The sequence below is a fragment of the Pelecanus crispus genome, chromosome 9, assembly GCF_030463565.1.
Source record: "Pelecanus crispus isolate bPelCri1 chromosome 9, bPelCri1.pri, whole genome shotgun sequence".
Classification (NCBI taxonomy): domain Eukaryota; kingdom Metazoa; phylum Chordata; class Aves; order Pelecaniformes; family Pelecanidae; genus Pelecanus; species Pelecanus crispus.
In genome coordinates this window covers 18551429-18578908 of record NC_134651.1, presented here as the reverse complement: position 1 = coordinate 18578908, position 27480 = coordinate 18551429, and the positions used below count along the sequence as shown (strand labels likewise).

General features: G+C 38.1%; 1 protein-coding gene across 3 annotated transcripts; it reads left to right on the top strand.

Moving 5' to 3' along the window:
- Positions 1-26871, top strand: ATP1B3 (ATPase Na+/K+ transporting subunit beta 3). 3 transcript variants are annotated; one of them, XM_075716532.1, is made up of 8 exons: positions 1-112; positions 8901-9029; positions 14173-14280; positions 15874-16061; positions 16798-16848; positions 17441-17467; positions 22359-22445; positions 25784-26871. In XM_075716532.1, exons 1-8 carry the CDS (start codon positions 4-6, stop codon positions 25952-25954), a joined length of 870 nt encoding a protein of 289 aa, XP_075572647.1. In that variant the 5' UTR covers positions 1-3; the 3' UTR covers positions 25955-26871. The 3 variants fall into 3 exon arrangements, with proteins under 3 accessions (XP_075572647.1, XP_075572646.1, XP_075572648.1); XM_075716531.1 differs by lacking the exon at positions 17441-17467; XM_075716533.1 differs by lacking the exon at positions 17441-17467 and having other exon boundaries at positions 16798-16852; positions 22366-22445.
- Positions 26872-27480: the final 609 nt, after the last annotated feature.

The following is a 27480-nucleotide window of genomic DNA, read 5'->3' as shown; positions in this document are numbered from 1 at the left end:
GCCATGTCCAAGGAAACGAAGAAGCCCTTCCGCCAGAGCATGGCCGAGTGGCGGCAGTTCGTCTACAACCCCAACAGCGGCGAGTTCCTGGGGCGCACGGCTAAGAGCTGGGGTAAGGGCTGCCGCGGGCGGCGCGGGGGGGGCGAGCCGGCCCGGGCCGCCGGCGTTGGCGAGGGGCGGCGGGGGACGAGGCCGAGCGCGGGGGCGGCGGCAGCGGGGGGGCCCCCGCGGCGCTGCGGGGGCGCGGAGCGGGATGCGGGGGCCGCGGCGCTCAGGTGAGGCGGCCCGCGAGGCCGCGGCGCACGCGCCCCGGTAACCGTTACAACCACCGCCCGCCGGCCTAAAAATAGCTCCGGCGTGACAGCGGGGGCGGGGGGGGGGCGGGGGGAGGGGGCGCCTCCCGGAGCAGGTGGGGGTCGGGGGAGGAAGAGGAGTTTCTGGGAGCGCGTCCCGAGCTGACTCACCCTCCCGCCTCAGTACGCAAATGCAGCAAATGGGGCCCGGAGGCTCCTCCTCCGCCCGCTCCGCGGAGGGACGGGGGGGGGGGAGTGGGGGGCTCCGCGGCCGCCTCGGTGCGGCTGTGACGGGCTTCCGCCGTGGAGGTGTGGGGCCGGCTCCCGCCCCGCGCTCCTCTCTCCCTGTTGATGGCAGCCTGCGTGCACATCGAGGCAGCCGCTCTTCTCCAGCCGTTCCTTACCGCCCCCCGCTCGCCAGCATCGCGGGAAATGGGGAATGAATGAGCGCGAATTGCCTTTGTACTTCTAGGCGTTAGCTGCGGATCGGGGGGGGGGGGGGGAACCCAAACCCCCAAAAGTTTACGAGCCCCGATTCCATATAGTCTACAAAAGAATGATCGTTGCGTGTTACTGTGCCTCGTTGTGCTAAATTCTTTCCAGTGTAGGGCTTCTGGGCTTTTTATGTTTCTTAAATGAAGGTTCTCCAGTAGAGCTGGTGCAGGCAGTGTTTGTTTTCCTACTTTCAGGTAGGAAATGTCTTCCCATTGCTTTCCACTGAGCTAGAGAGCGTGTTACCATAATCTTGTTGCATCCAAGAAAAATATTTGGATTTTCTGAGAATGTTTTCTCATATTAAGCAGTTGTATAAATGCTTAATATTAGGATGTTTCTTCAGTCCTCATGGGACATATTTGCTGACTTCAGAAAATGCTGCGTCTCCTCCCAAAACTTGGATGTAGTTGGGATACTTAATAGTTGTGCTTACAAAACCAACAAGAATCTCAGCGTGGCGTAAAGGAACAGGCCAGTACATCCTTGGCCTTGACACAATCTCAATGAATACTAATGTTGAAATAGTGAGGAGGAGCCTCAAGCAGACCATGCATGGGGTGTGCTTTCTTTGCCGTGCCAATGTCTCCTGTCTATCAAGAGAGGGCCCTAGCTCTGACATGAGTTCTCCTCCATTCAGATGGAAATAAGAGCTTGCGAGCTACTCTGCCAGTTGAATAGCAAAGGAGAGGAAATTTCCACTATGCTGTTGTCTAGTGATCTTTCTGTACAGGCAGGTTTCCTGAAGTGCGTGGGCTGGATGAATGGGTGTATGGATTGCAGAAGTCTGTCTATGTCATGAATCTGATGAGCGCAAATACTGTGGGCACGTTAGAAATAGCTTGTAACTTTTTCAAAAAAAGTGAAGTTGAAACAGCCTTCTCTGTTTGAACCTGTCTAGTAGGATAAGTCACAACACTTCTAGTCTGTGCTAGTCCAAGGCCAATAGATAACACTTGAAATTGATACTACTTAGTTGGTAATTGAGTTTCTACAGCCAGCTCCCTTGATAAAAGGTGTTTTTCCATGTTGAGAAAGTAGATATAGGCTTAGATAGCAATTTGAATAATTTTACTTCATTAATAAGTTTTCTTAAGTGGTTTAGGTGATTGGTATGTGGTTAGTGCTATATAACTTTTCCTTAGCCTGGACATTAAAAGGTGACTGCTCAGCAGCACTACAAGTTGTCAGGGTATTTTTTTTGTCAATATTTATTTGTCCTGGTGTTTTGTGATTAACATGTTGTGCTTATTTAATTTAATTGTACATATTAAGTAAATTATAGTCTTTGACTGTTTTGGAGGGTGCTGTGTGGCTTTCTGTTTGGTTTTTAATTGCAGAACGCTAATTGAATGGCTCTGTTGGCACAGAATAATATGCAGGATTTGCTGTCGCTTCTGCCCTTGCGGTACTGATGTGAGCTTAGAGCAGTCTCACTGACTATTGTTCCTTTTCTGTTGCCAGTCTCCCCTCTGAAAGGTGGGGAGGTAGGAGCAGAGAGCTCTGGTTGCCAGTCCGCTTGGCTGTGGTGTCTCCAGGGGCAGCATGATAAGAATTCAGTTGGCTCTGATTCTTCTGTGCATATTTCTCTTGTCTCAAGACAGTTTCCTCACAGAAATAAGACAGAAGCAGTAGAGAAACTGTTAAATAATTGTTCACAGTATGTGCATGTTTTGCCCTAGTCTGAGGCAGTCCTGGGGGCTTACATAAATCGTAACTGCAAGGCAATGATTCTCTGTGAATCTGAGTGCTGTGGCATTGGGGTGCTCATCTTTATCTGCTATTTGTACACCAGGATTTGTAAAAAGATCAAACACAAGCGGCTCCTATACTCGTTTGTCTTGTAACAGAGGTATGTTGCCTGTTAGTCTTCGGTAAAGGTTGCTTTTTACGGTTTGGTAAAAACCCTGTACTAAGTCTCCTCTTGCTGTAAAAAATGAGAGATTTTTACTTTTTGCAGACTTAGGGGATAATTCAATTTGAATCTTTCAAAAATCAGTATCCAAATCTAACACCACCACCACCACCCCAAGCCCTTACATTTTTGAATATCTGGCATAATAATTTATTGTATTACAGGGACAGAAAGTACTGGAAAAAACTGTTGATGAGTTGGTGGTGTTCTCAGCAACAAGGGATAGGGGCTGCTAATAGTCCTCGCAGAGGTAATGGGAAGGCGGGTTGGTCCTGGGGTTCCACACAGGATGTAATCAGGTAGGGCGAAGAAAGGAGAATTTGGAATACTGCCATGTGGGGCCTTCCTGTAAGTAAAAAGAAGATCAGGACCTGGCTCTGCCTGTAACGTAAGGTGCTGTGCCTGCCTAGAATTAGAGCAAGAACAGAGTGAGATCGTCATGACGGTATTGTCATGGGATGCTCACTACACACTCAGATGTGGGCATAGTCTTACAATGTAGGCAGTAAACTCCTTTTACACAAGGTTACAGAAAAATAATTTCTGCAAAAAAAAAAAGGCAATATGGAGTCTAGTACTACTTCATTTATGGTCACACTAGACGTCATGTCAAGCCTATTTAAGCCTTTCTGTAAAGCTAGTTGTGTCAAGATGTTTGAGGTAGAGGTGGCATGTCTTGAAATACATAGAAATTTAGACCTACTGAATATTGTTTTGAATGCTTAGCTGTATCCTTCAGTGCACAAATATGTGCTTGAAATTCAAAAAAACCCAAACGCAACACCACCACCCCCCAACAAAATCCAACATCTTGTTTTTAGGAAAGCTTTCCACCATGTCAATGGATATACAATCTTGTCAGTCACCGTAACAAAGGATCCAGTTTTGCTTCTGTTTAGTCTTCACTGAGTTCTTGCCAGGACATACAGTGCTGTCAAAGTTTTAACTGCTTTTCTGATTTGATTCTTCTGTGTTCTTTATCAGTGTTTTCAGCAGGGTTTTGTGGTGATTTAGCTTTCTTCACAGGTAGTGTAATATTAAACATTCTGGCATAACTGTCTGCCATTGCAGTAAAAGCACTTACACATTCAAGTTGTGAATTGGAGAGAGACACAGGGCTCTTCTTTTCTTTTTTTTTTTTTTTTTTTTTTTTTTAATTGCAGCAGATGGATTGTTCATGTAAAAATTCCTGCACAGCCAGGAATATGACTGCAGTCAAAATCTTACTAAACTTCTCCATGATATTGTGTATGGTAAGAAATGAATATTTGAGAAATCAGTAGAATATTTTATTTTCCATTACATAGATGGCTCTGCAAAAAGAAGGCTTGCCTTCTCTTGTTGCAGGTATCAGTAAGCTCTGGTGGTACAGTGAGGGTATTTTGGGGGTTTGGGGATGTTTTGTGTTGTAATGCTTAATCATGACATTAAGCACTGGCTTTTGTGATTCTTTGCAGGTGTTGCACTTGACAATTTTATTGTCTCCCAAAGTGTTTAGCCATGTTATATGTAGAGTCCTGGCTTATTGTGAAATAAACTGTAACACAGGACCGGGGTTTTATTTCTTCCTGAAGTCTTCCTTCCATCTTTCTTCCTCTCCCTCCCCCTACCATCCCCAAAATTTGGAAAACAGTAATTCTCAAGTGTCTAGAGAATAAAGTGAAACATGATTAGTACTTATCTAATATGGATAGTTATGTTAGTTTAAGGCAAGGAAATCCATTTGCAGGTGGACCAAAAGTCCTTCTTGATGTTGCAGGCATTGGTGGTAGTCACTAGTAACATTACCCCACTAGTTAAAGATATTGAAGAATGATCATGCAAGTGATAGGATCAATGCAGCATGGAATTCAACAAACCGTAGAGACAGCATTTCATTTTCATTCTTGCAGGTAATGTTGAATAGTTGCTTCCACGTCTGTGGTGAGAGTGTTTATATTGATAGCTGTATATATCTACCTGTGTATTGTACAGAGGTAGATCTGCCAATCTGGTTTATGCCAGATTTGACATGCTGTTTATCACTTTTGCTATGTAAAGTTTGGAAAGCTTGTATTTATCATGGAAATGATGGCCAGGTATGTGATATCTTGCATTCACCAGAATCAAAAATTCTAATTTTCATAGTGGAGAGGTGTTTTCATCCCTGCAGATGAACTCCAGCTAATGATGGCACCAACATGTTGGTTCAGAAATAGCAGTTTTCCAGATTTGACTGCTGCTTATCCCTGTGGTTAGGATACGAAGGGCTTCTGGTACTGTGGTGCCATGCAAAAAGAAAAAAAAACCCAACCAAACAAAAAAGCCCAACTAGGTAAATTGTAATGCAGAATTTTGGGATTGACAGTTTTCCTTGTGTGGTAGTTCTAGTGTCAAAGACTGAGAGAGTAAAAGGGTTTGGTGTAGCAAGATGTTCTGCAACTATTGAATTGAGTTATGTGTTAGATGAGGTAGCTGTACTTCCCTTGGAGTAAATGTGGAGGATAGCCTTCCACTGTTACTTGGGTACATCTTGTTTCCTGACAAGAAATCCGGTGTTATGTGAAGTTATTTTGGCAGAGCTTCTTGACAGGTTATGGCTTGTTCGCTGTGATTAGCTTAGGATAATTAATACTAATAGGCTCACAAAGAGCAGCTTACTCAGTTTGGGGCCATTGGAAGTTGCAGAGGGGTTGTTTGTTTTTTCCCTCTTTTTTAATGTGGGAAAGTAGCATAAATGGGGCAGTTTAGTCTAGTGGTCAGTGTCCTGCAGCGAATTTACAAGCTATATTAAAGATTAAAAATAATCTGCGTGTGTGTGCATGCACACACATGCTTTGCTGGACTGGGGGAGGTTAGTGGAGTTTCGGGGCTGTGAATAGAAACAGTCTGTCTAGCCTTGTTACTGCTGCAGCCCCCGGTGGATCTGCTGTTGCTGGGAGGGACAAGGACTCTGTAAGGGACTGTTTGCATGCAGTCTCCACCACATAGTCGATCACTGTGTTTTAGACATTGGGGTCCCTCTTGTTTTCCCCAGTATTGGCGCTCCCGCTGTGGGCATGAGGGCTCCCCAGGGTTTGCCTATGCATAGCAGTTCTGCCCCGTGGCAGCTCTTGGCAGGGGAGGGGGACCCCGGCAGCCGCCTTCCCTCCTGGAGTAGAGAGGCTGTGTAGGTGGGTAGGCACCATTGCCTCACCTGGGGGAGCAGAGGAAGAGAGCTGCGGCAGGCTTGGATCAGCTCTCCAGGGTGCTTCAAAATGAGGCCCAAGGCCAGTGTGGCAGATGTTACGGTAGTATTGGCCCAAAGCAGTACTATACTTGGGGCCATGTCTGCTTAGAAGTGTACTGCCGTGGTGCTGTTATGCCTACCAGTAATAAACAAGTGGGTGGGGATTTTCTTTATTAGTTTTTTACCTGGTGAAGTTAGGCATCATCTTTTGGAAGTTAAAATACAGATGTATTCTGAAATACGTCAATGGAAAAGGCTTCCCTGACTTTCTTGCTTTTAGGCTAATTGCCACAGAAGGTGCTTGTCTTGTCTTAAATGTCTTTTTTCTGTTCTATTGGAATTGATTGATGAATGTCTTGGTCACTTGATGGAAAGTGTACTTTTTAGACACCTTGGTGAAAGTGTATTCAATAGCTGATTAACTTGTAGGGATCAAAATGAGAGCTGACTAAAGGTTTTGTAAGGGAGTTTTGCTTGTTTGTTTTTGAGATACCCAAAATACATTTGGTATTAATCAGAAGATCTTTGTTCTGTTTTGGATCCAGTTAAAGCAATTGTAAGCTTATAGGTAAAGCAAATGGCCAAATCTGTGTGTGCCAAATACAGATGCAACTTCTGTAATGGCTTTTGTTGATTAGGATTTCTACTATTTGTTTTTATATGCTCTTTTCAGCTTCTACATAGCCTTAGAGATAGTTTATAATAGATGTCTAGCTGTCTTGTTCATTACAGAGTAAGCTTGTTCTTGTGTTCATGTACTTTGCTACTTAACTTCTAATCACTGTGTTGTATCTTAGATGTCAGTGGTTCCTAAATTTATTTTAAATAGCTGATCAGATAATACTTTCAGATTATTGCAGATTGGCAATTAACTTTCTCAACATGTGAAACTGAAAACTAAAAACAAACCAAAATCCAGTAACATTCAGCTGGTTGCTGCAGAGAACTTATGGTAAAGATAATTTGGGAACCACCTCATTATTTTAACATATGTACACTGAATTCTTTCAGGAGAAGTAATATAGGTACTGCATCTTTAGCAGTCATGGATTACTGGGGGCTGTAGTACACTAGACAATGTTTCGGCGCAAAATGCAAGCATAGTTTCTGGGGCAGGAGCCAGGGGTTAGGCTTCTTTCTGTCATCTTCCAGTGGACAGTACACATCGCTGGGGTACAGTAATTTTTGCTTTTGATTTTTCCTTTCCTACAGAAGGCTGAAAAATACTGCACTTTATTCTCTCATATAATCAAGCGTCAGTGGTAGAATGCTGCATAATGGTTTTGATGTGCTTTTCTTGACTTGGGTTATATCTCTTTGGCTTCCTGATATCAGCCTTATAGCTAGACTATTTTATAAAAATTGAATTTGTGTCGTCATTCAGTTATGTCTTTGAATTAGAAAGGTTTTTAAGATGGCTCTCCATGCAAGCATCTGAATTCCTCAATACTTGTATAGCTCCCATTCTTTTTGACAATGCCTATGCATGTGTCCTTAAGTCTCAAGTGTTCAGTCTTAAAACAGAATCACACGCTTTTTTTATGTTAGTATTGTACACTCGATTATTAAAACAATTTCTGTTGAATCTTAAATGTCTTTTAGTAAGTCTTCCATTCATATAGTGTATATGCTTCATCTTTAGTTGGGAACTATCTCCAGGTAAACATAAACTTTAAAAGGTAATCTAATAATAATCATCAATACATGTTCTCAGAACTTCTGAAAACAAAACCAAGGAAAGGTAGCAAGCAGTATGCTGTTATTTTTTTGCTTTGATGAGATACACTAAGATGGGTCCATCAGGGTCAAAAAACAATGCAAAAATACAAACCCTTGTTTGTAAACTTAGTTACTGAAATACTTGAGCTGTCCCAAGTTTTAAAAGGCTTTTACATAAGGGTTATGCATCATATCTCTGAGGAAAAGGGCAGAAAGTTCTTTGAAAATCTCTGCAGCTGATCTGAGTCCCTATCATCTCTAAAGTAAGACTTTAACTTTGGCCTGTCTTTTACCTTGTCTTTTCAGTAAACTCATCTGTGTACCCAGAGTGCATGTCTGTGCATGCAAGATGAAAAATGGGGGGGAAAGAACAGGGAAAAAAATAAAAACACTTCATCACAGTAAGTTTTCAAGCTGTCTTCCTGAGTAGTGTTCTCACTTAGTGATTTGTTGCAGCGAAGTGATAGAGAGGTACAGTGTCGTAATAGGTTGTTCCTTGAGGCTGTTTCCTCAGGTTTTGAGGAGCTCTTCCTTAAGCAGCTGTCAAGTTGAAGCTAGTAACATCTGTGTAATTGGTGAGTTCCAGGAACATTGCCAGGTCCCTGAGGTAGACTGGTAAAGCAGGTGGATGTGCTAGGCAAAGACTTTTGGTTAAGTCTAAATAGAAGGCTTGGTTTGTTTTCAAAAATATGCAGCAAAAAGCATTTTCACCTTGGGAAGTCTCGTGTAACAGGACGTACATGTGAATGAATGCTCTGTGTGGAGTTCTCTCAAATATCAGATATGTTATTAAAGCACCAATCATTTCCTACCTCTTCTGGATCCAGTGTAATAATTTTACCTTTTCATTCAGTTCTTTTGTCTTCCCTACAACCCCTTCCTTTCCAGATACAAAACTGTAATTCCCTTAAACAAGTGAAACTTTTTTTTTTTTTCCCTAATGGACTGTTTAGTCATCTTAGCTAGCTTTCCTGTGTAGCCCAAAGAGCGGTTTTTAATGCTTCTCTCTTAAAAATAGAGATGCCAAAATGCCCTGTAAATGTTAAGAGCCAGAAGGTATGAAGAAAATGTTTTTGCACCCATTATTCTGCACTGTGCAATACATATGTATGCTAGAGGCATATTGCTTTATAACTACAATTAGGAGTGGCAAGGGATTGGGGGGGGGAGGCCAAAACTGAGCGTTGTATTGCTTATTTCCCATTTTGATTTTCAAAGTAGGTAATGGAATTAGCTGAAATGAAAATAGTAATTTTTAGCTTTTTCTTTACAGGTTTGATCTTACTATTCTATCTGGTATTTTATGGCTTCCTAGCAGCACTCTTCACATTCACAATGTGGGTTATGCTTCAGACACTGAGCAGTGATATACCAAAATACCGTGACCGGATTTCTAGTCCAGGTAACAGTGTATTTATTTTTTCATAAACCTCTGTCTGGTTTAACAGCTAAGTTTCATTTGAGAGTTTGTTGGAGGTATGAACTGCCTATGGGAAACTTACTCAATTACTTACAGGTTTCAAAGGTAAAACTTGGTGTGAGGCAAGTTATATATGTTTATAGCATAAATTCAGTCAGTAGCTTTTTGTGTGTATGTGCTAACTTTTGCTGTTTTTTCTCTAAATTCTTTTCAGTTGAATTTGTCATGTATGTAGATTGCAATTTTACCTGCACATCCACACAACATGCTGTTGTAGAAGTCAGATTATCATTTAATCAAATTGCTTTAAAGATACTATAAACCAGTTCTCTGGATCAGATGGAAGGCCACCTGTGATTAGTATTTGATACTTTGAAGAAAGTACAGGAAGGCTGTACTGTGGGGGTGGTCTGCTCAAGAGTGTGGAAGACTGACACAAAGGCATTTCCAGAGTTTTCATTGTAGTATTAGGTAGCTTTAACCAACATGGAATGTCTGTGGATTCCAGGGGTTGTTGACCTTATTGTGTAGGGATCCTCTGAAGAGAGAGAGTCCTGTTTGATCATGAAGTTAAGTCCACGTAACATGTAGCTGCTGTGCCTTGCTTCCCGGAACTACTGCTTCCTTTGTGTACGTGCCCATCCAGTCCCACTATTGGCTGGTTCGAGGAGCTATATGTGACAGAGGGGAGAAAAAAAAAAAAAGCACAAAAATTAATAATAAAGTGGTTGTCTTTTTTTTTTTTTCCCTTCTTTTTTTACTTTTTTTTTTTTCCCCCCAAGGTTGGTTTAAATGTATCACAAACATCTGTCATTATAGGCTCTATTTTGGTGTATTTCCATATTGGAAAAAAATAAAGTATTTTCACTCTGAAAGATTTAAAAGATGCTTCTGCATACTGTAACAAGAGATTAGAGATTATCTGCAAAGAGGTTAGTGTTTTGTAGTTACTGTTTCTGGAGAATGTGTATTTGATTTGTATATGCAACTTGGGCCACCTCAAAATTTGATATCTCAAATTTTGTAATAATTTGGCTTAGGCATGAAATTTATGTTTAAAACACAACAAAACTAAATGGCTATGCGATATTAATATTTTTGTGGAAGTTAGATGACATTATTTTTTAAAATACTTTTCCCTTTTTTTGAACTCAAAACTCTTAAAATTAACCAGCATCTTGCAGCTGCATCAACACTTAAGATGAAACAGTAATCTCTGTGTGAGCAAGTTGCAGTTGGGCCAACATGATAGATGTCTCTGGATTCTGAACAGAATTTTTTTTCATGTAGTGTTCAGGCCTTCTCTAACAAGTGTCCTCTTCTTATAAGGGATTCTTGACGATTTCTGCTGTGTTTTCAAGCTAAGAATGGGCTAAATGCTGGAAAGAATAATAAAAAATTTAAAAATAAAAGGAAAAGAAAGAAATAAAAAAGAAGGTGGCTTAGTTGACCATTTCTCCCCATTTCCTTTGTGGTAGTCAGAACCTTGGTAGTGGATGGAGCTGTGTGTATCTGACTTAATACTGGACTTGAGTGACATTTTTTCTGTCGTGCCTCTTGCAGTGCAGCGTATTTTTCTTTGTTTTGAAGTAAGTCATAAGGGATGTTTGTTTTAAAAAGTACATATGCCACAATTAGTTTTTAATGTAAGAATTCCTATAACATTTCTGAATGTTTTTTTAATTAACTATGTCTCTAATTACTCATACATAAAAGTTAATAAAATTGTTTATATTTGTTTTAATGTTTCTCTTTAATGCTGTCATTTTTCAGTTGCAGTGAAACATGTCATGTTCCTGGCTGTAAAACTTTAAAATTATAAAAAAAATTCTACACACAAAACCTGGATGGCGTAGGTCAAAGGTTTTACTCTTGTATTAAACATACTTGGAAATCTCACAGTTGATTCATTTTATAATTGATTTTTTACTTGCATTGTACACTGGGATATAATAGTATCAATCAAATCCAGATGATTTAAAACCCTTTTTTTTTTTTAAATCCCTCTTGGAATTGTAGGAGAATGTAATCTCTTACAATCCTAGATGTGATCCTATGTTGAGGCTGCTAATTCTGTTCCTCTAGAAAAGCCCAAATCCTGCATCTCAAAGTCTATGCATCAGTCCTTCAGATAGCTTTTTCTGTAGAATTTATACCATAGTCTCTAGGCAGACTGTGATCCACTGGGATTGGAGCAGTTCCTTCCTCTTAAGATGTTCTTGAAGTTCCCCTGAAGCCATAAATCTCTTCAAATTATTGTTTCATTTGTCGATGACTAGTTTAGTTACTTTGTCATATTCACTTTGAAAAACAGCATTTAAGTCCTTCATTTACAGTATAATTCTATAGATAACAATCTCTTCTCCCCCAAAACCCTTTAGTGTGTAAAACCCCGTCAGCAATTTTTCGGCCCTGTTACTAATTATCTTGTATTTTGTTGAATCCCAGTTCAGTGTGGAGGCCAGAATATGACTGTATTGGTGCAAAGTAATTTGCAGTCCAAAATGGTATTTGTAGTTTTATATGGACTGTCAGTCATTAAAGCATTTAGTTGTGGCTTGCCTGGAAATAATTTAACTGCTGCTAATGCAGAAAGGACAATTTATGATTTATTGGAAATCCTACAAAAAAGGTAGAGTAAAAAAGCATTAAATTATATCTGAGGTTTTTTTAGAATCTAAAAGATGTTTGTCTATGATAAATTTCAAGTATATACCTTTATTATTTCCCAATTTAAATTATTTGTAACAATTTCTGCCTTTGGATGAAAAGCTTGGTCATTTCTATAGGTGAATCCTTAATAGACCTGGGCTGCTTAATTGCACTTTCTGTATGCTTTCCAAAAGCTTACTGTGATTGATTAACTAAAGTAATGTATTAAGAATCCAACATTAAGACAACTTATCCGACTTTATCTTCCCACTGTAGTCTTATCTTCTGTCGTGGTTTAGCCCCTGTTGGCAACCAAGCACCACACAGCTGCTCGCTCACCCTCCCCCCCAGTGGGATGGGGGAGAGAATTGGAAGAGCAAAAGTAAGAAAGCTTGTAGGTTGAGAGAAAGACAGTTTAATAATTCAAATATAATAGTAATAATAGTAAGGAAAAGGAAAACAACAAGAGAGAGAAACAAAACCCATGAAAAACAAATGATGCAACCGCTCATCACCCACCGACTGACGCCCAGCCAGTCCCCCAGCAGCAATTGCTGCCCCCCCGGCCAACTCCCCCCAGTTCCTATACTGAGCATGACGTCACATGGTATGGAATAGCCCTTTGGTCAGTTTGGATCAGCTGTCCCGGCTGTGTCCCCTCCCAGCTTCTTGTGGATCTGGCAGAGCACGGGAAGCTGAAAAGTCCTTGACTAGCATAAGCAGTACTTAGCAACAACTAAAACATCAGCGTGTTATCAACATTATTCTCCTACTAAATCCAAAACACAGCACTGTGCCAGCTACTGGGAAGAAAAGTAACTCCATCCCAGCCGAAACCAGGACACTCCTTAAATGTTTATTTTGTAAAAAGAAGGCCTGATTTTATTTTTATTTTTTAATTTTGGGATATGAGTTTTGTTTTCTGCCTTGAATTTTATTCATTTGGGAATCTAGTTTTAATTGGTTTTGCCAGAGGACAGGAAACTACATGACATCCCAAGCTGATACAATTAGTTGCTGCTGTAAGTGCAACTTCTTCCCTTATGCCAAATTTGGTGTTGATGAAACCATGTTAATACTCTAACTTAGAAGAAAACTAATCTGATAAAAAATAGGTTGGGGTTTTTTTTTTTTCTTTTGTGGAACTGCAGCATCAGTTCTCAGCTATACTTGAAGAGACAGATGCATGGACACTCCTCTGTTAATCACAACTGCAGCGTTTTTATCTGTTCTAATTATTTATATTAAATAAGAGTTACCTTAAGGTAGTGTGAATAAAGCAATCAAAAAAGAGTGTACCCTTTTTTGAACAGATTTAATCTCTTCTGCAGTATCTGGTGGTGTAGTGCTGCTATCTGCTACTGAAGCTGTGATGAATGATAGTAGCATTGGGTATCCATGTTAGTGACAACTCCTGATGGTACAGGGCTGTATGTATTAGCAGAGTGTGCCTTTTGCTTTCACCTGCTACAAAAAAATCCCAAAGATTGAACTCTGTACCTTTCTTTACCCATATCCTGGGAAGAAGGACAGTTCACCTCTGCCAAGGGCCCAAACTCCATGTCGATGTCTGCCTTTTTCGTCCTTCAATGCAAAGCTGCACTTCAGCATTTGGTAATGTGTCCTTGTTTCTCCTGCTGGTCCTGGCTCCCTGGCTGTAGACTGCTCCTGCTCCAGTACCCTCAGCCAGCAGCTGAATGAGGCCCGCTGTAGGCCCCCACTGCAGCAGATGGGGGAACCCTGACTGCTGGCAGTGCCCGGTGCCAGCAGCCTGGGAGGCGGCTTGAGAGCGTGCGTAGTTACCGCAGCCTAAGGCGTACACCTTCAAGTGACACGTTTGCAGCGGTTTGATGAAGTTTCTTGTATTCTCCATGAAACGGATGGCATCTAAACTTTCTGTTTGAGGAGAAGGAGGAAAGGACTAACAACTAATTTGGCTTGTCTGTTTTGATGGAGAAATCTTTCAAGCCATCTTTATGCATGATAAAGTTTTTAAAAAGACTTTGTTTCTTGTGGGTTTCTATGAGATTAATACAATTGTAGCTTCACTCTATATTGGCTAAAGCTTTGAAGCATAGCTTTAACTGGAGGCTTTCTGGGTGTGGTTTTGGGTATTTTTTCAAATATTTTTTAAGCTTAATTTGCTGAATATGGAAAGCGGGAAGTGAATCAGTAAAATTCTTTGATTGAAAGTGATTAAGTTGCTGATTTTGCTATTCCTAATCAGTTGGGTTTGGCTTGTGAATTGCAGTTATACATTGGATTCAATTTAAGTATTAATTAATGTAATGTTGATTTTGATAACTGACTTAAAAACAGAAACGACCTTCCAGTACTGTGTAATATAGGGGTAACGTTGATGTTTCTTTACAGATAGGTATTTTCCAGTTTATGGATATGATTTTTGAGTAGGTTAGACTGGTGTAGGGAAGAGAAGTTGTATAGTTCTTTACTTGCACTTTTTCTTTTTAAGGACTTATGATTTCACCAAAGCCAGACACTGCACTGGAATTTTACTTTAACAAGAGTGACGCCCAGTCATATGCAGAATATGTTTCTACACTTAGAAAATTTCTTGAATGTAAGTAAGTTAGTTACAACTGCCCAAGTAATTCAGGAGTCTTAATGTTGAGTACGTTGGCTTCCTTTTTTGCTTGTAGTTACCAATTGCTAATGAAAACTGATGCAAGTTCAGGCTTACTCTGGACATGTGTGTTATTAAAGTATATACCTTACAGAAAAAGGTAAGTACCAATAGCTATGTTGGACAGGGAGCCTAAGCATGAGGAATAGCGGAGTACATAATGGAGGACAGTTTCGGGTCCTAATCCAGTGTTTTGGTGACATGGTTGTTTAAATACAAGATGTAGAAATTATGTATGCCAGAAGAATTCAGTGTAACATTATATAGGTCATGTGTTTGGAGGCAAAGTTTATCAAGACTGAACTGATCAGTCTTCATCTAAATTGCTTGCTGAGTGAGAATCCTTTAGTCTTAAGAACTTGAGTGTTTGCCTGTTTAAAAAATGAGGGACACAAGATTAAGTAAATTAAAATAATTGTAATTTATTCATTTTCACCCTGATACACAGTATTTACGGGCAGAAATATTTAAACATTGAATTTAGAACATGGAGAAAAGGTAACACAGGACAAGACTGAAGGATGGCAAAATCACTAGTTTAAGTCATACGTTATTTTATGTATGCACCTGTATGTACACTTAATCTAGAAATACAGAAATCAGTTTAAAATATTAGTAAGTTTAACTCCTCAAAAGTTGTAAGTCAGAATTGAGGAGGTGCTGTAAAATCTCACCTGTGTGCATGAGTTGCTTTGTTCGCCACACAAGCTATACTTGAATCTATCTGGATTCGTAGTTTTGGTGCCTACTAAAAGCTTCCCTGAGTAGGCTTTTCTTTCAGAGCTCTGCCAAGGTTTCCTGGGAGGAATGCTACATTTCGTGATTACCTGTCTCTCCTGTAGTTTGGTTTTGGACTCTCATATTGAGGATGAACTTAGCCTTTTACCATTTTACTTTGTTTATGCTTAGCTGGGGGCGGGGTGCAAGGGAGGAGAACAAAACCACAAAGCGTGTTAAATGTGAACAGATGAGTGTGTGTGACAATGTGATCTGTGTACTCGTGAAACACAAGACAGTGAGAAACAACTTGGGATGTTAGTGTAACATCAGTTATGCTACCTGATGTAAATGTAGAGGCAATTTAATATTAGTTGTTGAAATACTTGAAGCTTTCCTGTGTGTTTACAGGAGGAACACATGCAAAGGGAAAACTGGTTTAGTTTCCAGTAAAACTTGATTGTTTATATTTTAATACATTGTTAGCTTAGAATACATAATTAGCTTAGAATTAGTTTAGGTACAGAAATTAATGAAGTTGTGATTATTGATACGATTCAAAAAGCAGGACAGCATTATTTCTTTTGTAATACTCTTTCTGTTCTTTCATTCAAGTACACTGCCACTTCCTGATAGGCTTTGAAAAAGTGTTTGTTAAGATGGATATAAGAGGCATAGTGCTCTGAAAATAGTCCTTTGAGAAAACTCCTAGACAAGTAACAACTATAAATTAGATGTTTATATAGGCTTCTGCAGGTTGTGGCTACTTGTATGCTTTATCCCATTGATTTACAAGCTATTTCTGTTTCATAGCTTATGATGATTCAAAGCAATCCCAAAACATAAACTGTACACCAGGAAGGATTTTTGATCAGAATGATGTTGCTGTTAAAAAGGCATGTCGATTTAACCTCTCTGAGCTTGGACAATGCTCTGGAAAGGAAGATAAGACCTTTGGCTATTCTAAAGGAACTCCCTGCGTACTTGTGAAAATGAACAGAGTAAGTGCCTACTTATCTTTTAATTCTTAGTCTAAGTGCTCCCAACTACCACTGTATGAAAATTTGATTCTCAAGATATTTGCAATTCTGCAATAGTGTAATACTGAAATGTCTAGCAATTCATGTGTTTCAGAGAGTAAAATGAAGTGAACATTTTAGGAATTCTAATACTTACAAGTATTGGCTTTGATTACTTGCATCAAGGTATCTGAAAACCCTCTTTTAAGGAGTATGTGCTCTTTGTTTTTGCTTACTGTTCTATGTAATAGATTCTAAACCACTGTGCAGGTAAAGTGTTTTACTTCGTGTTCTAGAAATGTAATTAGAATGTAATGCATTCTGCAACTCCTAAACTGTGTAAGGTGATGAAAATTTTACTGTTTTCATCTATATGAAAACAGTATCATACACTATACTGAGTGCATAAGTATTTGACTTTTCAGTGAGGTTATACATTACTTGAACTGCTAACTGGTTTGAGCCGCTCATGTTACATACTGAATATAAAATAAGAAAATAGTCTTTTCTGTGGCCACTGTAACTATTTGAGCTTTAACTTAACAATGCTTTAAATCTTAGTCCTAGTCTAAAATTGTGCTTCATGTAAAAATGACACTAGATAGATTTGATCCCTGTATGAACTCTGTCATATTAAGTAGGGGAAAAGTTCATATTTACTCTGTAAAACTGGAAAGGGGAAGAAAGTTTATAAATATTTTAACTTTCTCTCCTTTAGATAATTGGATTAAAGCCTGAAGGGGAACCACATATACACTGTGCATCTAAGGTCAGTTCTGAATGTAAGAAGTAAGTGTGTAGTTAATTTTCCTTGTGATTAGGATGAAAAGTGAATTAATACACTGTGTCAGAACATTTATTTCACTCCCTTTCTTGTTAGACTTTGTACTTTTTTTCTTGTGTTCATCTTACTGTATTTCTAGTTTAGTTTTAGTGTCTTTAATTTCTTCAGGGTACTTATAAAAATACTTTTTTGTTGTTGTTTTTCTTTCATCTTTAGATGTATTTGAGCTACCTGACCTGCTTTAGAGTTGAGGAAGATGCATACGTGTTATTTGTGGTCATATTTATTTATTTATTTATTTATTGTGAGTTGTGTTTTGTTTTCCCATTTCATAACCTATATTTTTATTTTTTTCTCCATGCTGCAAGCGCATCTTAGACAATTTTATAAATGATGGGTAAGACACAGTGTGGAAACTAATGTTAACTACTGTTCAAGTAAAAGTTGCCTTCAAATCAAGTATAAACTACTTAAAATAATGGCTAATCCATGTGTATTTGTTGTGTACCAATGGATTTACACAGAATGTTTTATGGCAACTATAATAATTACTTTGACTTCTGCATATATTTGCTAGACTGCCTGGGGAGTAGTGAAAGCCTTGGTAAGTTAGTAGTTTGAGCAAGGGGTGGAGTTGTGGCTTTTAGCTTGAGGTGACTGATAAAAATGTAGGCTGGGAAAGTTCAGCAATTAATGACAAATACTTTAAGTGTTCCTGCCTTCATCCTAGGTACCTGGGGTAAGCATAGATTTTAATACTTGACTTCTGTAGAGTCTTTGAAAGTTTTGATCTCCCCATGACAGTGTTGCAAGTAAAGGTGATTCCTTCTCTTATTTGAGAGTGATTTCTTTTGTGTCCATTCTTTAAAAAATGTTGTTCTGTTGGAGGAATTGTTTGTTTCTTTAGAATAAAGCAGTTAAGTTCCTTCTACTTTTACTAGTGCTCTTTCTTCTTTGACTTCTCCAGTTTATCATTTTTTGTAATGTGGTATCCCAGACTGGACAGAAGTTTGCCTCTAGCTGAGGTATTGTTAATGACAAAATTTTTCTCTCTGTCATCACACTGGAAGTAACAGTGTCTCTCGAGGTGAATTTGCCATTTGTAATACATTGAGTCTTTATTTTAATCATTTTACTACTTGGATCTGTCATTTGGTTATTTTCTAGTCTGTAGTTGTATCTGTGATTTCTTGAAGCTCAGAGCTTTGGATATCGTATTGCTATTTTTGCCTCCGCTCCACCCCCGTAATTTTTCATTATCATTTTAATGGGATCGAGTTGTCTGAAGTGTTTTGAACTACTTACGGCTTGGTGCCATCAGTGGATGAACTTCCTTTTATATCTCGCAAGTCCTTATTGAAAACACTGAATAGTGTCCAGGACAGTCATCTTCATTTCCACCTGAAATGCCTTGTGATGTGTTGAGAACTAATGTTCAAGTGATTTATAAAACATTGATGGTAATCCTATTTTATGATGATTGTATTTCTTCAGTTTTCTTATATGGATTCTCTATGAGGCAGTGGTAAAAGCTATACTAAGCAAATCACAGATGCTTTTTCTTATCTTCTGAGCTGGTTTCACTAGCAGAAGAATAGGTTTGATAACAACTTGGTTGGTCATGGTGCGGTTTTCTGCTATTTTTTTTTACCCTTTGAGATACTTACAAATAAATTCTGTTGTATGTTATGGTATGTATTTTCTTGCATCCTCTTTCTTTAAGTACAAAATACTGCCTTTTACCATATCCAGTTAGAACTTCTCTGATAGACACTTTCAAGATTATTAATGTTACTAGTTCTTCAGCAACTTCCAGGGAAAATACTTGTCAGGCTTTGCCATTTTGAATGCATCTATTTTATCTTTAATTAGCCTATTCTTGCCATAGCTCATCATGATTTACCTGCTTGGGAAAGCTTAAATACTGGTTACAATTCATCCTTCTCTGCAGACAGCAAAGCAGCAGCATCAATAACTTTCATTTTCTCCTTTTGTCTATGATTCATTTTTACAGAACTACTTCTTTCTGTTACGTCCCTTGTTTATTGAAACTGACTTTAAACATAAAGGATTACGCTGTTCTTTACATCAGCTTTGAGGCCTTGTTTCCAATTCTGTTTTTATTTCTTTGACTCTTTCTGATACGAGTGCTGTGTAATGGTGTCTTCCTCTTCTGTAGTGGATAAGGTGAATGCTTACCTGGAAATGGTATCTTGTGGCTCTTCTGGATCTCATTGATGCAAGGATGTGAATTGTGACCCTCTTGTGTGCACAAAGAAAGGTGGAGAAGGATAGCCAGTAGGCTTTTGTGCATTTGGTAGATGAATTTATAATCACATTGCATCTGCCACTGTATTTGCATGTTCCCTAAATACTGGTACATAACAGAAGTTGAAGTGTAGTGGTCATTTATACTTCTCTATTGCATCTCTTATTCGGGGTGTTTACCTAGTCTTTAAGTAACTGATGTGTTCTGTTGCAGTGTTTTGGTGGTTTGCGGGGGGGGGGGGATGGGGACGTGTTAGGGTTTTTTGGGTGGTTTTTTTTTTTTTCCTTCTGTGTTGCTGTCAACAGATGTGGACTAAAAGAATTCAGGGTGTACTGCAAAGCTTAATCCAGGTGACATGCATTTCTGAAAATAAATGTCTTTGCTGGATATTAGCTTCATAGAGTATATGAGCATATTTGTGCAGTTTATAGCACAAATGCAATTTACCGGTAATTTTAAATTTTACATCAGAAATCTTTGACATCTGAGTGACAAAGATGGATTTTGCTTAAAGGTGATTTAACCGAGCAGAGCGGAAATCCTACTATCATGTTCTCATCATTATAGAGCAGACCTTTTTTAAACTGTAGATTTGTTGTTTACCAATTTTTCTTTCCCCTTCATCTGTGTTTTTAAATATTTCTTGTTCTTTATAGTTAGAGTTTTACATATATTGAGAGCAATTTGGAGAAGTGTCTGCCTGGACTTAATTTTTTTTTTTTCTTTCCTTATTTAAGAGGACAAATCTTTCAAATGCAAAGTAAGTTAATAGCTTCTGTCTGCGCATCCTGCCAGTCTTTGCCAGCTGAAACATCATTTAAGTTTTCCACTTTGAAATGTATATTCTTCAAGCATACTCTTGTGAGGCGATTCTTCTTTCTCTTCCCTGCGCTTTTCCTATGGGATTTTTTGAAAACAGAAAAATTTTAGATAGATCTGTGATTTCAAAGTCAGCACACTTGATAGTTGGGGATGGTCCCCTCTCTGTCCCCACGTAGTGGTAGCGGTCATCACTGTAATTTCTGTAGATTAGGGACATGAGTGTTTGCAGTGTCAGACACTAATTACAGCTGGTGGTTCTTCCTGCACTGTGGAGGAACTGAGCTGCTGTAGTCTTGAGGATCTCCACAAAGAGAAACAAGCCAAAAAAGGATTGTGTTTCCAAGAAGTTTGAAGATCAGCATTTTAGGTCTTTAATTTGGGGCTGGAGGTATGCAATTTCATGTGCACTGGAACATCTTGCAGCAGTATTCTTTCAAGTTAAAACTACCTTATAGAAAACTGGTTGATTTGATACATGACTTTTTTTTTCACTACAGAAAAGAAAAATAGCCTTAATTCTAAAATATATGTATTTCTGCTGTTTAGTGACCATCTTGACTTTGTATTAGGTATCACTTTCTAGTTTACAAGAATGAAGAATGGCTGTATGAATGACGCTGCATGCCTTGCTGTTGTCAACATACTCAGCGTCTGAGTTACCTTGCTTTTTGTGACAGAAATCTTAGAGGTTTTACAGTTTCTGTTACTGGATACTGCTCTTTATCTTGTGCAATGATACCATTTCTTCTCAAATGATTACAGACCAGTCTTGCCCAAGTTCTTCCCTTGGGTCTTTGTACATTATTCTAATACCTGCAAAATTGCTCTTTCTAAGACACGGTCTTAATAAAGACCCAGTAAGTGAGGTGGAAGTCTGTCTGTCTAGCTAAGTGGTCTGATTTTTAGATTTGCTGACTACCTGCAACTCTTTGTGGAAATTGTAAATGGTAAGCAGAAAAAGTGACACTCCCTAATGGACTGATTCTTGAAGCTCTTCAGCAAATGCAGCTTGTTTAGGTGCTGGGGTTTTTAAATTGTGTAGCAATATTAATTATGATTAATTAATTATTAAACCCCAAACCCCACAGCAGTTGCATGAGACAGGCAGTTGCATGTCCCAGAGCCTTTCTGCTATTGCATTGATAGCCTAATGCATATATACTTATGACTGCATGTATGCCTTGTGTTTATCTGCTCCAGAAAGCTCTACTCCTATTTATCTTTCTTACGTTATTCCGTATTCTGATTTTTTTAACCATTATTTCAGAAATATATTTGAAAAAACGAGTATTTTCAGCTGCATGATCTTTAAATAAAATAACAAATAATGGTGAAAAGCAACACGTTTCTACTTAGTAATTATATTTGCTAGCTCAAGGTCCAAAATACTTAATAAACATTTATTGAAGAATGGCAATAATTCAGACTGCAAAGGAACAAGAATATGACCATATCCTAAACAACATATTGTATGTTCTTATGATGAGGCGAGGAGAAGGTATTGTTAAGCTGTGGTTTATTCTTTACTATTTTTTCATCTTTGTGTTCCTCTTTTGCTTAGTTCTATTACTGCAGTTGTCTTACGAACTTTGTAGTGTATCTTTTTAAAATTGCAGCTGTATAGCGTATATATAGTATATCTTACAGATTGGATGACTCCTTAGTCAGAAATTAGGCAGCAACTTTTGTAGGTAGCTGCTTCCTATTACAAGATTTGGGATTATAGGGTAAAGTCTAGCAATAAGGCATGCATATGTATATTGTTCCTCTAAGGTGGTGATGACACAGAAACTCCAGTAACATCACTATTTTAAACTTGGGTTTCCTTTTAGGTAGCCTGTATCCCAAGGCTAGCTGAACAAATGTAGCTGAACAAATGTTAGGAATAGCGCACCATTGCAGGGAGAGGGCTACAGTTCTTTGTGAAGGGTTGTACTGTTCCAAATTTGAGAGGCTTAAAAACCTGGCTTTAAACAGAAATTTATCTTTAGGTTAAATACGGATGTGCTCTTGCTTCGCCAGAATATACAGGCTTGCTTGTGGATACTTGGGATTTTAGCGTATATATGGAGTTTTTTTGATTGTTGTTAATTTCATTGCAATGAATATCCTCTTCCCCCCCTCCCGTTTTCTTTGACTCATAAGGGAAACATGAAGGCAAGCTGTCTTGACTTGATTACTAATTTAAATATTACTGTTGATAATCCTTACTGTAGCACATGTGTGCAGCATGTAACTGTTTGCCAAAAATAAATCTATTTTGGAAGTTCTTCTAAGAGTTTGTAGCTTGGTTGCCTTTTTTTAGGGATGTTGCACTTTATGATTGAGTTATAATTCTAATTTTGTATTCATTTTTATGCAAGCAGATGTTAACTTTTAATTTTGTTGCTATCTCCAATTGCAGGAAGAAGGCACGGTTGAGATAAATTATTTTCCTCCTGAAGGTTTGATTGACTTAATGTACTTTCCATACTATGGAAAAAGTTTGCATGTAAGTATACCTTAATGATGTTCTTCATTTTGTAAATGTTTTGTTTCTGCTTGATGAGATTAGAGATATGCTTTAGCAGACATAAGGAAATAAACTGGGCATTGTCCTAATGAAGAAGAGGCTGCATACTAGCAGTATTAAGGGCATCTGGTGCTTTTTGGTCACTGATATCTTTTGGAATCTTTTTGAATGCAGGGAAAGGCAGGAAAAGTAAACTGGTTCTTAGGATTACAATACAGTTCCTAATAGTTATTCATTGGGGTTTATGTATAGGGTATTACATTTATAATTCATTATGGTATTGTTGATTATATTTCTTTGTGGCGCTGCAGTCATGTTTTCTATTTGCTCTGTTTTATGAAGAAGCACTTCACAAGATAGATTTCCCCCCCCCAAATTATTTATTACTATTATTATTAATTTTTAAAATTTTTATTATCTTTGTTTTTCTTTGCTTGCTCCATCTATCCTCATGGTATTCTGACATAAATTTTATTTATGTAGTTGAAGAACACTTAATATTTTAAAAAAACCCTAAAGTTCACTACTTTATGGACACACAATACGTAGGGCTAAAACTCCAATTTCTTTTCAAACTTGAATTTAGGGGTTTTTTTTTTCCTTTCTTGCCTCAACTTGTGATAACTACACACAGAAAATCCATATCTTCTACCAAATATAAAATGATACTGCCTTTTATTGACCAAGTTATTAGTCTAATAAACATCTTCACTGTTCACCACTGAAGATAAAAGTACTTTTTAAACATAAATCTATTAGATCCATAGTATGCATAGTGGTTGTTTGTAATTCCCCAAAATGATTTTTGTACTAAATTATTCCTTTATCAGTTAGTTTTCCAGTGTACTCTCTACTTGCTTGCAGCAGTTCACATAACCTTTTTTTATCTTCACATGGCTTTTACTAATGAGGAAGGAGTCTGTTTTTCTTCAACATTTGCTTTCATGTTACTTATGGGTAGTTCTGTGTTTTCCATTTTGTTGCCAGACGTTTTGAATTGGTAAAACGTTTATTTTCTTAGACACAGAAGATTAGAGAAAGACTGTCAGCCTGTGCTTCCAACAGGCAGAGTCAGTACGTACTCTGTCCCCTTCTTGGAATGAAAGAATAGGGAAAGAGCACTGCTTCCCTAAGAAATGCAACATACAGCGTCAGTAGACCTTGAGATGTCAGGAGGTAGTTTGTACCAAAGACAGGATGAAGAATTTTCCTGACAAAATTCCTGTCTTGCTGCTATACTGATGCAAAATGAAAGATTATGAAGGGAGAGTGATGAAGTCGGGCAAAACTCAATGCTATTTCTTGCTTGACTTAGGTGATTAACAAAAAGCTTTACTTTTTTTTTTTTTTAATTTTTTTTTTTTAAGTTTTTGGTTCAATGTCCTTTCATGTTCACTTGGTCTTGTGGGATAGGGGCTATGGTTTGAGGGATTCCTGCTTACGTGAGGCTCAATTCTCATAACATTAGTATATTGTGAAAAAGAATAGGCAGTGAGAAGAGTTGTGAGAGGTTAAGGTATTTGACTAGGTCTCAAGAGACCAGGTTGATTTCTTGGCTATACTACAGAATTTTTTTTTTTATACTGTATCAGTGTGGAATTGTTGAATTACTTTATTCTGTAAAGGATTCAACTAGTCTTGCTGCTCTTGTGCTAAGGTAGGAGCCATAAAAGTACTAGTATCTACAGTTTTGTGATTCAGAATGGTTATTTGCCTTTTGGTGCTCAGCACAATGAGCCCAACTCCCTGACCTTAGGGAACGTTATCTTTTTTAGATGATCTGTAGTGCTTAATGAGCACTGATGCTGATTCTCTTCCCTCCTCCCCCCAAATTTTATTTTGAGTAAAAGTCCATTCTGGTATCATTTGTCTTCAAAACATCATAGAAATTTGTGTGCCTGTTTGAAAAATCTTGGCGAAGGGAAGACTTCTCTGAGGAAACACCGGAATTTTATTTCTGAGTTTTAGAAAACTCAGTACCTCAAGTGTGGTATCACCCTTACAGCCGGAGAATTCTGAGAGTGCCTTGCCTAGCTCCATTTCCCCTTCCTAGTTTGAAGTTTATAGGAGCACAGGAAAATTTCTGATCTAGTAAAATCACCATCCAAGGAAAGCAGTTATTTCAATCTACTTCTTACTAGTACTTCACATTAAAGATTTTTAGCACATCAGCTTCCGTGCCATCATTCTTTGTAAATGAGACTTTGAGTATTCTGTAGTGTTTTCTTTGGTAGAGAGGTAGAGAAGATAGCCTAAAAATAACAGAAATGTATTAAGGAGTCTCTTTAAGTTAATGAGGAAAAAAAAAATCTAACACAAAATTTTGTTTGATTAAAATTTAAGACTTATACTTGTATAATACGGTGGTGTCGTATTTAGTCCACTGGCTTATATGAATTTTTACCAAGAAAATAAATAATTTTGCTTAATCAGCAGTCAGCAGTAATGACCTAAAAATAGAAATAAATTACGGAAATAATTCATGAATATTGGTTGAAATGCTGCTTTAACAATGTATAATAAGTTCTTATTTAATTCATAGGTACTTTACAAGATAATTCAAGTTGTCCTACTTGAGTTGGACTTGAGAAATAATACTGGGTTGACAAAAAAACCCCAACCTAATTCTGCATTCATTCTTAAATTTTAATTTTTGTTCTAGGGAATGGAGTAAAGAATTGTAATTGTTCCACCAAATATGACTGACCCAGGACACTGTCAGAATGTTCAAGGAAAGGTTTCTGTGTGAAGCTGTCAAACAGATCACACATTTTAGAATGGATTGTTGCTGAACAAGTAAATGGGATAGGGTGGAAGGGAAGCTAGTTTACTAGTATTACTTGAATCACGCTTTTGGCAAAAAAACACTTAAAACTGTGCTAGAAAAGTCATGCTCTATAGCAGATTTAAAAAAGAAAAAAAACACAACCAAAAACCCCACCAAACCCCAAAACCCAAAACAAACAGAAGAGACAGTGGAACAGATAGGAAGGAAGACTGTCATTTCAGAGGCTGGTTCAAGTAGAGGTTTCTAGAAAAATTGGACCGGATGTAATAGAAAGGTGTAAAGTCATATGCCTCTTGAAGATACTGTCTGTGACTTAAATTATGTTGAATGTATTAGTTAAGAAATAGTATGAAGAATGTATACCTGACTGTCTAACTTGGAAATAAAAGTCTTACCTGAGTCACATTGGGCTTTGAAAGTTGGGTTCTTAATTAGCTTTTTTCTTAACTGTTCTGATGGATTAAATGTTAATTTAAATGCTAACTTACTCTGGTATCTCAAATATTTTCCCCATCTTTCTGTTTACTAGGCTCACTATTTACAGCCTCTAGTGGCTGTTCAACTAGCAATTAACTCCAACAGTACCAAAGAAGAAATAGCAATTGAGTGTAAGATCCTGGGCTCACCTAATTTAAAAAATGAAGATGACCGTGACAAGTTTCTGGGACGAGTTGCCTTCAAAGTTCAGATGACTGAATAGCAGGAGTAAAAAATTCTCCACAAAGTAAACATTGTGTTGTCTGTTTTGTATCAGCTGGACATGCCATTCTAGGATATGAGACCACCTTGGAGAATGTTAAGGTGGTTTATGGCGTTCAGGGTAGCATAATAATATGCTTCCAAATTGTATGTTTAAAGCCCCTCAAAATAAATGCCTATCCTGCTTCTGCCTGCCCCATCGGAACAGTGTACAGACTATAGTTATGTCATAGGGACCTGTAAATAGCTGTTTTCAAACACATAATAATGGTGACCTTTGTCCTGTTCTAAAATGTGGTTTTATCCCCCAAGTGAGTGTCTCAAGCTTCATGTGCTGTGCTATGTAAATATTGTATTGATTTAACACTGGTTTAACTGTCATATCTCAATGCTGACACAGTTATAGGGATAAATAATAAATGGTACCTGATTGACATAGTGACTTTTTTTGTAAGAGTAAACACCTCCAGCGTAAATTTGTGTGTATGGGAGTGGGTGGGTGGATGGATGGCTGTGTGGAGATGCCTTAAATTGTAGACTGGGTGGTGTGGGAGAACTGAAATGGATTTTAAGAGTTGGTATGGGTTTCTGAAAGTAAGTGCTCAACTAGTACTTTCTCGTGCTTGTCACTGTGCAAGTATTGTGTACATGTAATACTTGGTATAGAGATTGGTATTCTAGCTGAGGAATTGAATCTTTCTTTGTGTTGTTAATTGCTTGCGATATGTGGAGCACAAATAAAATCTATACAACATTTTAAAACTTTTTAGTTCAGAAATATCAATATACAACAATTTAAATTGTGTAGGGTCCTGGTAAGAGTTGTGCAACAGAGCTGCTTGAAAGAAACGGCCTCACTACTGTGGGAATAGACTTTCATTTTCCAATTAAAAAATTTCCTGAAGAACCTCTGTTTAAAAAAAAAAAAAAAAAAAGGATTGTCTTGATTAAACATTCCTGTTTAATTTATATACTCTTGTTTCGTTGCATCATTTTAACATGATTCACGTCTTTGTCTGCTCTTTCATCTTGGATTTTCTGTGTATTTCCTCATCATCCATTTAGAAAATTGGTGTCACCAACTGCTTTATAGAAATATCCTGTTGACTTGGAGGGGATTGCTTGCAGTTTAATTTAACCCAGTTGCTAAAATGACTACAAATAGACTGGTTTATTTGTGACTGCTTCTCATATTAAACCAAGTTGACCCAATATGCTGGGTTATAACTTCTGCAGTTGTGCTGACATGGGATTTATATTACTCTTCCCCAGGGTTTTTGTTTGGTTTGTTCTTGGTTTTTTTGAGCACATGGTCCACATTCTGATGTCTTCTCAATACTAAAGACCACAGCAAATGAGCATTTGTGTAAATAGGTGTATGTTCTGCTAGTTAGGCCTAAATTTGTTACTTATCATACTTTTATGCATAATTCTTATAGTGTTTTTTAATAATTTATTTAAACAAATTAATTATTACTAAAATTCAAGATCCAGTCTTAATTCCCTGCTTTGAAAATGTTTGAGGCC